The following is a 12405-nucleotide window of genomic DNA, read 5'->3' as shown; positions in this document are numbered from 1 at the left end:
TTCTTTAGAACAACATTAACACTAATCATGTGTAGCATCTCTTAATCTATTTCCAAATGGATGCTTATCAACACCAATCATGTGTAACATCCCTTAGTCTCTTTCCAAATGGATGCTTATCATAATGGATTAAGATTTTAAACAAACATATTTGGTCATGGGGCCAATAAATATAGTAACAAGAAATTCATTACATCATGCAAATAAATATATTAGTTTCAACATAACCAAATGAACATCAACTTTAGTGTATATGTAAGGCCAAATATTATTGGATTGAAACGCCTTGCATATTACATGTTTTTAAAATAAACAAACATAGTTTTTTTTTTAAATGTTACAACTTTATAATTGTCTGTTTGACTAATGAAGATGTACGTAGAATAAGCAACATAATCTTTCATTTCTAAGGGCATTTGAACAAACTGGAAAGACTTCTTCCAAATTAGAAGAGCATTTATTCTAAGTTATTTTCAAATTCAAACATAAATAGTTTGGTAAAAAGATTCTTTCCTTAATGTTTTACATTAGTTTTCTGATTTGGAAGGGGTGTTTGAGTGGTACTGTGTATTAAATGCAACATATCAATTTGAAAAGAATGTCTACCTTGATAAGAAGAGTGGTCCTACAAAGATTAGAGTGAAGTTATAGATTGATGAGCGGGTGTAAGATTTTTACAGGTGTGTGTAGTCGTTGGCAACATGAGGATTGTTTGGTAATTGCCATAAAGGAGAGTCGTACTATATGAGGTGGCTGGAGAAGCCGAGGACAAAGGAGAGGACATGGTCCATAACAATGCGAGTGTCAAATGGTGTTTAGGGGCTGTTAGTATGGTATTTTTAGAATTTTGGGGAGAAAGAATAGTTTTAATTTTTTTAAAAAGTTTAGGAACCATGTGTACTTTGAAAAGGGCAATTTCGTTAGTTTATAAGATGTAATAAATCGCTTTAACGGATATCAGTTTTAGTGTGTACTTTGAAAAGGGCAATTCCGTTAGTTTATAAGATGTAATAAATCGCTTTAACGGATATCAGTTTTAGTTACTATAAATTTGACAAGCACATAATAAATAAAGAATATAATTTCCTATATGATTAAACATTTTAAACCATATGGTCCTACAAACAAAGCCCACTTTTGTTCAAAATTTTAGTGTTCCAAGTTCGTCAACCTAGGCATATATAGCCTAACCAATAGGCCCAACTACACTTTGTGCGAACAAGTCCAGCAGTGAACATCTTTGAGCGAACTAAAATTTGCATATTTTTGTCTAAACTTCAACCAATTTTTTTATTTCTTTTTTTTTCCCTTACTAATTTTGTAGGTAGCCTCCACAAACTTCAAATTGTTGTGGGTGATGTCTCCAGTGGTGGATCTAGAGCTTTTGGGAGCGGGTCAAGTCGGGAAACATAATCAAATATTGTTCCATCTCATATGTTCAAAACCTAAACCTATCAAAATTTAAACATAATATTCTTCTAGATCAATGTATGCAACAACAATTTCTCCAGAGTTTGATGTGGTTTTAAATTATCCGGCAATTAGTAAGTACTGTTGTAGCAGGTAAAGACCACTTGTAATTCTTATAATTCAAGCCTTTTATCTTTGTTTTCCATAAACACAGATCAAATCCTTCTATCTTTAACATCTTTTAAACCCACTACAAATCAAATCCTTCTATCATACCAATCACTACCCTAATCTTGGTTTCATATATTTGTTCACTTAATATTTATTTACGGGTTCCGTCATATTTTTTATATGTTCTTTATTAAAAATCCAAAACTTAATGGGTTTGCGTGAACCCGTTCCTTTGTACGTTGATCCGCCCCTATGTCCCCCATGATGTTGTTGAAATTGTTAACAAAATTATGGTTGTTAAAGATATATATTATCATGGTTATCAACAACTGAAATAAATTAGATTTGTTCAACAAGTTCTCCTCTCCTATATTATATATTTCATATTGTATCTCGTGTTATTACAAACTTGATCAATGAATTGAAATATCTTATTTTTTTTTCTGTTGATCAGTTTTGTTTAAATACAATGGAACTAATACAGCAGACAGACCAGTAGATAATCCAGACAAAGATGTAGCCATAGAGTTCGATATGATAGTCAGCTTGATTTAGTTCCCCTTTAGGATGTATGTTCTTGATGGTAGTACCGAGTTCTTTAGGGTTGAAGAACTCGTAGTAATGGAGAGAGAGGAGGTCGAATTTTAAGTGATGTTATGATTGTCTGACCCTAACCCCTCTCTAGTAATCTCCTTATATACACCCAAGGGGAACCCCTAATTAGTTAATAAGGGTAATATGGTCCATCAACAATTACCAACTAATTATATTATAAGTTTTAATATATTTTGATCTATATTATATAAATGATAATGATGGTTACTAGATTAAATACATATAAATAAATATTTAATGTTACATTTTCTCCCTATTATTCTTCTCAAATCACTTTGCTATTATGCTACTTTCATAACAATGGTTAAATTATGATATGGACCCATTCTTTTATGTTCCTAGAAGCATTTAATTGCATGTTTAGTGGCTTCTTTGAGCTCACGTGAAGTAGAGAAAGAGAACATGCAACCGATGTGGACCCAAGAGGGATGGGATATGTTTTAGACATAGGTTATAAAAGCAATGCTAGTTTGTTTGCAAAAAAAAAAAAACAGTGCCTCTATAGCAAGAGTTATTGATTCATATTTCCCCATCAACGACTTTGTTGACCTATCTCCTGGTCTACTTTGATTTAATGGTGCTAGTTAGATTACATTAGATGCATCTTGCATTTTTTTGCTAAAGAATAAGCATCTCAAAGTAGTGTTTTTGGTTTAAACAACTTCATATGACATCTAAGATTCGATTTAAAGTCTCTTAAAAGGATGATTACCACATACTATTGGCATTTTTTTAACAAAGAATGAAAAGATTGATAGTGATATTTGCGAGTTTCTTGTTAAGTATGTTTTTTTTTTTTTTTTTTTTTTTTGAAAAGTGAACTTCATTAACAAACCCAGCTACCTCAAACCGAGGCAGCCACCAAAAACAATTACAAATTTACACCAATCTTCCCACGAAGTTGAACTACCTTTATTCCTATTCTTATACCATAAAAAAACCCGTTTTTTTGACTTCACCAATGATATAATCAAGTTTAACCTCTTTATTCTTAAATCTGGCTTCGTTTCTCATTCTCCAAATCACCCAACATCCGACTCTAACGATGCCTTTTAGAACATCCTTCTTCTTACCTTCCAACCCCACATGATTGTGGCATTCAATAAGATCCCTAAACGAAAAAATAACCAGCGGTTGACAATTACATCAACTGCCAATCCAAGACCAAAGCATCACCGCAAAAAAACATGAAGTGAATAGATGTTCCACGTCTTCGAATCCTTCGTCACACAGCCCACATCCGAGCCTTTCAACAGCGATATTTCGGTTCACAAGGGCATCAGCCGTGGCAATCTTGTTCATGTCTGTTCTCCAAATAAAGACGTTACACTTCTTCGGAATCCACTTGCATCCGTCTGGGACATAATAGTCTGATCGAATTCTGCATTTGTCCAGTAAAAACCTTGTCGCTTTAACGCTAAACTCCTCATCTTTCCCTTCCTCCGAACCCACCCACAACCACCTATCACAATTTTGGTTCGGTTTAACCTGCATCAACAGTGAACACAGTTCGACCAGCTCATTGATTTCCTCTTCCGACGTTAGAGGCCTCTTCCATCTCCACTTGAACTGGGAACCACCCGAATCAATATCAAAGCACGAACTGACTTTGCAATTTTTTGACACCTCAAGTTTAAATAAATTAGGAAAGGCCTCAAATAAAGGCTTATTTCCTAACCAGTTATCGATCCAAAATTCTGTACTTTCACCGTTACCCACCCGAGCTTTGAATCTCAACTTTAAAGGCTCCCCATTAACTACCGGCTTATTCAGAACCTGCACAATATTATACCACACTCCTCTAAGACTTTTCTTGGCTGGAATGAACTCCCCTTTGTTTCTAGTAACATGAAGAGCAGCTATGACTTTGCTCCATAACTTGTTCTTGTGCTTAATAAACCTCCAACCCCACTTGGCCAAGAGCGCCATATTAGAATTCCTTAGATTACTCAAACCCAAGCCTCCACACTTTACCGGTAAGCAAACTCTTTCCCATGCCACCCAATGTAATTTTTTAACACTCCCGTCTCCTCCCCAAAGAAAATTCCTCATCTTAGCTTCCAGATCCTTAATAACTTTAACAGGAGCTTTATACAGAGAGAAATAATAGTTGGGAAGACTTTCCAACACTGCCTTAATAAGAGTGATTCTTCCGCCGATAAATAAAAGACTTGCCTTCCATTTAGCTAAACGAGCATCAAAGATATCATAAATAGATTTCCAATTCGCGATTTTGTTCATATTAGCTCCAACCAATAAGCCGAGGTATTTAAACGGAAAGCTCCCCGCTTGACACCCCACAAACTCCGCCATATTAGCAATTTCATTCAGATGAACCCCAATCGCATAAATATTAGATTTCTCAATATTAATCTTAAGCCCCGAACAAATATTGAACACCCGAAGAATGCGGACCACCGTCTTTATATTCGCTTCCGACCACTCCCCTAGAATCATAGCATCATCCGCGTAAAGAAGATGGGAAACACACGGACCGTTCGGGATTTGAATACCTGAAAAAACATTTGCATTTCCAGCTTTATCGATCATGTAAGAAAGCGATTCCATCACCAACAAGAATAGGAAAGGAGAAAACGGATCTCCTTGCCGTAACCCTTTTTGGCACTTAAATTCAAAAGTTGGGGCACCGTTGACCAAAACCGAAGACCTGGCTGACTCTAAAATACCTTTTATCCATATACACCACCTATCCGAGAAGCCCATTTGACTCATAGTAGACAAAAGGAAATTCCAATTGACATTATCATACGCTTTCTCAAAATCGATCTTGAAGTAGAAAGCTTTTTTCTTATGCTTTTTTCCCCAGTTGGTAATTTCATTTATTAGAAGAGGACCGTCCAAGATATAATTACCTTTTATAAACGCCGATTGAGCTTCAGAAACAACCGAATCCATCACCTTCTTGATCCGATTAGCAAGAACTTTAGATATCACCTTACTAATAGTACCGATGAGATTGATCGGACGATATCCATTCAACCCGGTAGGGTCTTTAGATTTAGGGACCAACGTTATGAAAGAGCTACCACAACTAACACTAATTTTTCCACTATTAAAGAAAACATCCAGTACCTCTTTGAAATCTTTATCGAAGAGATCCCAAAACAATTTAATGAACTTCATGTTAAACCCATCCGGACCTGGACTTTTATCATCCCCACAACCATCAACCACAATTTTGATCTCCTCCGAAGAGAACGGAACGATAAGAGAGTTTCTTTCGGTCTCATTAAGCTTCCTGATGTCGTTACACATCAGCTTTGGTCTATTGAGATAACTCTCCTTAAACCAGTCTCTAAAGAAACCCATAACTTCCTTTTTAATAACATTCGGCTTAGTCACCCAGTACCCATTCAAATTTAGACCCGGAATCTGGTTGGAAGCCCGCCTAATGTTGACATGAGAATGCAAAATTTAGTATTCTCGTCGCCTTCGATCGCCCACTTTATCCTAGATTTCTGCTTCATGTCGTCACATTTATTGAATTCGAAATTCATCATCACATTTTTGTTTTCCACTAACTCCCATTCCTCTACATCACTAAGATCCCGCTCCTCCATAATTTTCTCCAAATCCTCTAATTCTTCTTTCGCTTTTAACACCGCCTCCTCCTCCTTTTTAGATACCTCTAATCTCCATTCCTTAATAGCATCTCTAATCTTATGGAATTTCCTCATCAGTTTAATGTCAGGTTGATAATTTCCATCATCCTGTAAGTTGGCAGCCATTTCCACCACCTCACGGAACCCGCTCATCCCCATCCAAGAGTTGTAAACTCTGAATGGTTTTGCTCCGAAATTCTTCCTATTTACTGTAAGTAACAAGGGGCAATGATCGGAGTGGGAGAACGACATACCTCTCAGACATGCGTCCAGCCAGTGATTAAAAAAATTCTGGCACACGAGAAACCGGTCAATCTTACTCATCTTCCTACCATTATCCCTTATACACGTGAATTTCCTGCCCTTTAGGTCGTATTCCATGAGGTTCTCTTCAAAAATAAATTCGTTAAAGTTCCTGGCACAAACATTTTTAAAGCTAGAATTTTTTCGTTCGTCTTGGCTTCGGACAGCATTAAAATCTCCAGCGATAACCCACATACCATCGACCCCATTCATCACTTCTCTAATCTTATTCCACAAGCACAATTTATCCGCCGTTCTCTGGGGAGCGTAAACATTTATAATGTTAATCTTCAGTTGAGAACCTTTAATAGTCCGATTCACCATAAGAAAATTCCTGTTCTTCACATGACCTGAAATCTCGAAGATCCCAATATCCCAAATACACAATAAGCCCCCAGACAAACCCGTTGCCTCGACAACTTCAGTACCATAATCTTGATTCCCCCAAAATTTCATAACATTTAACTTTGAGAGATCCGAAAGTTTCGTTTCTTGAATCATAAGGAAATCCACTTTATTTTTAAGCTTTAAACCCTTGATCCATCCTTCCTTAACCGGCCCCCCAATCCCTCGCGCATTAATAGATAGGAAATTCATTTACTCACCACATTGTTGCCTTTTGTTCCCAGAGTCTCCTGGATCATCTTACCATGTTCTGTAAGATTCACACCAACCATTTTTCCGATACGGATCGTTTCCTCGAGCTCGTCCATCTCCACCTCTTTATCATTAGATTTTTCCTGCGAATCTTCCACCAACGTTTCCCCAGAAGAGCATTCACCTTCATCCCTCTTGTTATTTGCTTCTTCATTCAGATCAATGCCTCGATTATCTTCTAGATCAGTGCCTAGGTTATCACCTCCTAAACCGGGATTGAGGTTCATCTCAGCTTGGGCCTGAAAACCAAAAAAGGTGAAAGACTGGTCCTTATCAGGTCTGGAACGTTTTTTGGGCCTCTCCATGCTGGTTGGACTTGACGGTTTGGGCCCAGGTTTATGCTTGTCTTGTTAAGTATGTAGTGTGCAAAACGTGCTGAAATTGATCAAGCATACTTACCCAGGATAGTTCAGTGATCATAAGCCCTCAAGTCTTTATATAAGATTGGTACCATAACATAACATTTTATTCTAAATAAGTGGCTGCACATATGAGTTTTAAACGCTCAAGACTCTCGTTAACTATGAAGTAATACTCCACCATGTCTCATGTTCTTGCATTAGTTGCCCTCTCCAATGGATCATCATGAATTGAATTGTGATTGTTTTGGTTTCAGTTACGTGAAAATAAAATATGATTATTGCTTAATACACTTAAATCCATCAATGAATAATTGCTTGTTTGTAGCTCTCATATCCTTAAATGTCCTATTTGTTGTTACCTCTAATCACAAAAAAAAAAAAAAAAAAAAATATTCTCATTCTCCTTGACTAGTTGACTATCTTTCTTAACTTGATTTATTGTATAAATCAATTTTTGGTGCTGATGCTAGAAAACGCTATAAAAACCATTACTTGTTATGACATGAATTTGTTGTCATGAAGTACCCCACATTGTTGTTGAGAATTACTAGTGTTGATTGTCGAATCACTTGTTCTAATTAATCATTGATGGTAATCGAATTATCCATAACAACATATAACAAGAGTTCTGATACCATTTACACTAACACCGTGTTCCCAAGTTTACTAATGGAAGAAAGTAGAAAGAAAATGAAAAATATTTGTGTTCCAAAGTTTCTTTAACGAAAGAAACTGGAAGGAAAATTTTTCCTCATAACTTTTCTTTCAAAATGGAAGGAAGTGGAAGGAAGATAAATATAAAGTTTTACCATTTTAGATGTTATCATCAGGGTTAGGATATAATAGGAAGTTTATTTGGCTAAGAAGTAATCTTGACCATCCATTTAGTTAATCAAGGGCTAAGATTAAATGAGGGAAATTGAAGGGAAGAAAAGAGACGCGTGGGTTTGTTTAGAGGCATTCTAGTCAATCCAAGACAATAGTTTCTCTCTCTTTCATACGACATTATTTATTTATAAAAATTGCACCAAAAAAAGAACGTCTTTTTATCTTTAAAACGAGTATACTATTGCTATATTTTCGTTTTTTTTAAACCCAGTTGCATAAAACGCAATGGAAAAAACCCAGTTGCGTAAAACGCAATGAAAAAAAAAACCTAAAAAATGACATTTTTCTAAAACGCAATGCACCAAAAAACACAAAGAAATGTCTTGTTTGTAAAACGCAATAGCCAGAAAACACAAAGAAATGTCTTATTTCTAAAACGCAATAGCCTAAAAACACAAAAGAAAGTGTACTTTCTAAAACGAAATGGACTGAAAACACATAAAAATGTGTTTTACCTAAAACACAATACACCAAAAACACAAAGAAATGTCTTATTTCTAAAACGCAATGGCCAGAAAACACTTAAGCAATGGACTGAAAACACATAAAAATGTGTTTTACCTAAAACGCAATGCACAAAAAACACAAAAAATGTCTTATCTATAAAACGCAATGGCCTAAAAAAACAAAAGAAAGTGTTCTCTCTAAAACGCAATGGACTGAAAACACATAAAAATGTGTTTTACCTAAAACGCAATACACCAAAAAACACAAAGAAATGTCTTATTTTATAAAACGCAATGGTCAGAAAACACTTAAAAATGTCTCATTTCTAAAACGCAATGGCCTAAAAAACAAAAGAAAATGTTCTCTCTAAAACGCAATGGACTGAAAACACCTAAAAATGTGTTTTACCTAAAACGCAATGACTAAAAACACTTCAAAATGTGTTTTTCTAAAACGCAATGGCCAGAAAACACATAAAAATGTCTTAGTTCTAAAACGCAATGGCCTAAAAACACCAAAGAAAGTGTTTTCTCTCTAAAATGCATTGAACCAGGACAATAGTTTTGTCTGTGAATTATCTGAACCAGGAAGTAGGAGATCAAAAGATTGTTTACGAATGCAGTTTTCCAGGGGCGCTGCCCCCGGACCCCCGCCAAGATCGTAAAACGCAATGACTAAATCAAAAACCCAGATAATAAAAATGAAATTAAAGAATTTTTTACATGGATCGAAGTCGGTTTCTTCAACGATTGACGAAATTTGAATGATTGAAACACTTATCAGAGATCGAATCGAACGGATCGAGTGATTATCTTCAAAATCACCAGAAAAACGAGATTTTGTATGAAATTAAACTGTGTTTTCTTCAAAAAAAAGCTGAAGAACACGTTGATTGGGTGTTTGAATCATTGATTGGTGACGAAAATCGCACTATAATGTAGTAATTATTGAGATAGAAAGTGAAGAAACGGTTGAAGATGGTGGGTTTTGAAAATGGTGTGTTTTGATGTTACTGGGAAGAAGAAGGAAAAAGAAAAGGATAAGATTGACTAAAATACCCTTCCTCTTTATTTTAAATTTTGCCATATGTCCTAATCCTATTGCTTCCTATACTTTCTAGCCAAAATAAACTTCCTACTTGATCCTCACCCGTTATCATCATACTTAACCTATTATAAAACCCAACAAGGGTATATGTAAAATTAAACCATTCTTTTCTCTTTCTTTCAACCCGAGAACACATATATCTTTACTTCCTTTTCCTTTCCTTCGAGCTTTTCAATACTAAATAAAATTATATCTTCACATTTCCCTCCCTTTTTTGTCTTCTAGATGCCCTTTCTCTTCTTTTGTTTCCTTTAAATGAAACTAGTTAAATTTCCGCCCGCGCGTTGCGGCGAGGACCCAATGACTGCAAAAAGCGTGTCAGTAACGGCAAGCAGATACCGAATATCAAAACATAAATAAAAATGTCATGAAAAGGATAGTCAATCCCTCCTAAAAAACGATTTTAAATAACCTAATATATAATAACAGGACTAACACGTCCTACATGTTGGAAATTCGGTTGTTTTCAGTTCAGTTATTACGGTGCTAACAGGTTAAAATATGGATGAGCTCGGTACCTGTAACGGCACCGAAAGTACCGATCCGGAAAATCATCGAAATTAGGTACCGGCACCGAAAATGCTCGGTACAATAAGGTATGGTATTTGAAGGTAAAAATCAATAAATATAGGTATGGTGCTAGACCGGTGTCGAACCGAAAGTAACGATTCTGAAAACGCCAAAAGGTGGGTACCAAATTGGTACCGAAAATGATTTGGCATAGTAAATTTGGTACCGATACGATACCGGTTTGATTATAGGATTTGATACGATTTTCTCATCAATAATCTAAATATACAAGTTAATTTTACATGCTACAATTCATTCATTACGTAAAATGACAAAAAATAAAGCAAAATAAGTTGTTGTGTATATAAAACCTCATTTAAACGAAATACAGTTTACTTATATTTAAACTGTTCAATTACTTACATTGCTACGTTGCTACATGATTTGATGAGCTCGGTACCAACCGGTACAGAAAATACCGTTACCGAAATCCCCAAAAATGGGTACCGGTACCGAATATACCTGGTACAGTACGGCTTGATACGGTCGGTACTGGTACGACACCGATATTTGAGGGTAAAACCTGATGAATACCGGTGTCAAACGAATACTGAAAATACACTCAGTTTGGTAAATTTGATATCGGTACCGGTACCCAATACTATTCATTCATTTCTATTTTTATTACTTTTCATTCAAGACTCTTTTTAATATTTATTTATTGTTACTGTTCATTCCCTTTACCCTCAAATACCGGTGCCGAACGAATACCGAAAATACACTCAGTTTGGTAAACTTGATACTGGTACTGGTACCCGATACTATTCATTCATTTCTATTTTTACTACTTTACATTCAAGATTCTTTTTAATATTTATTTATTGTTACTGTTCATTCCCTTAGCTTTTGAATATATAGGTGAATGAATTATATATTCACATTTCCCTTCCTTTTTTTATTGTAAATTCCAATTATCTTCTCTTCTTTCCTTTAGTATAAACTCGAGAACACACTGTAAAGAAAAATAAAAAAAGAAGATATATTAAATCTAATAAAAACACAGTCGTTATTCTCATTCTATTATAACTACAAAGTCGAATTTACCAACTCATTGCTTTCTAACTATTAGACAATTTATGTATCGCTTAATATTAGGGGATTAGAGTGTAATTATATTTTAAGGGTAATGAGCTTTGCTTTAGTAGCCTAAAGAGGATCGTAGAGATCATGTGACACTCCTTATAAGGGGCTGTTTGGTAGCCTCTTAATGAGCATTCAGATGCTACCTCTTAATGGTTTAAAACCTTTGAATGAATAAGAAGTAACCTCAAACTGTAAAGAAAAATAAAAAAAGAAGATATATTAAATCTAATAAAAACACAGTCGTTATTCTCATTCTATTATAACTACAAAGTCGAATTTACCAACTCATTGCTTTCTAACTATTAGACAATTTATGTATCGCTTAATATTAGGGGATTAGAGTGTAATTATATTTTAAGGGTAATGAGCTTTGCTTTAGTAGCCTAAAGAGGATCGTAGAGATCATGTGACACTCCTTATAAGGGGTTGTTTGGTAGCCTCTTAATGAGCATTCAGATGCTACCTCTTAATGGTTTAAAACCTTTGAATGAATAAGAAGTAACCTCAAGTCTGAATGGTTAAGAGGTAACCTCTGAATGGTAGATCATCACATGTCACATTCTTCTACCTTCTTATTTGTAAAATTTTTAATGGTTCCATTAAGAGTTAGCCTCTTAATGACCATTCAAAGGCTACCAAACAGCCCCTAAGTGTTGTATAATTGGTCTATAACAAGTAATTCGAAGGATTAACAAACCTGGAACCGAATTGAAATTGCAAAGTTTGTGATAAAATCTCGATTAATCTCTGAATCGTATGAGAAATATCAGATAAAGCTATTTGCGAGTTACACACAATGATTTATCGAATTAGAAAGAGATCACTCTTGTTAGAATTAGATTTGATGATTCCGTGATATGAAGAGCACAAAAAGTGTAACCGTACGTCTGCTTTTGCCTTTTTGCGTTCATGTATGCGATCAAGGAAACAAAAGTCCCAGTATTGACTTCATTCGGCTTCTTAATTAAAAACAAACATTTATGGACTTTTCCATTATCCAAAATCAGCCATCATGGCCCATATTATTAAAACCACGTAATGGATTTTAATTCAACAATAGTGCAACTTTAATGCACTAAAATAATTAACGGGCTTTAAGAAATTTAAAGTGGATATAAATAAAGTAATAAACTTTTAACAATACGATAATATGAAAACTAATTATTAAG

General features: G+C 35.0%; 1 protein-coding gene across 1 annotated transcript; it reads right to left on the bottom strand.

Annotated features, from left to right (window-relative positions):
• Positions 1-5576: 5576 nt before the first annotated feature.
• On the bottom strand, positions 5577-6719 carry LOC110932111. Its single transcript, XM_022175469.1, has one exon. The coding sequence runs from the start codon at positions 6717-6719 to the stop codon at positions 5577-5579; it is 1143 nt and encodes a 380-aa protein (XP_022031161.1).
• Positions 6720-12405: the final 5686 nt, after the last annotated feature.

The sequence above is a fragment of the Helianthus annuus genome, chromosome 3, assembly GCF_002127325.2.
Source record: "Helianthus annuus cultivar XRQ/B chromosome 3, HanXRQr2.0-SUNRISE, whole genome shotgun sequence".
Taxonomy (NCBI): domain Eukaryota; kingdom Viridiplantae; phylum Streptophyta; class Magnoliopsida; order Asterales; family Asteraceae; genus Helianthus; species Helianthus annuus.
The sequence above is the reverse complement of the archived record's forward strand: the minus strand, read 5'-3'. Positions and strand labels throughout refer to the sequence as shown.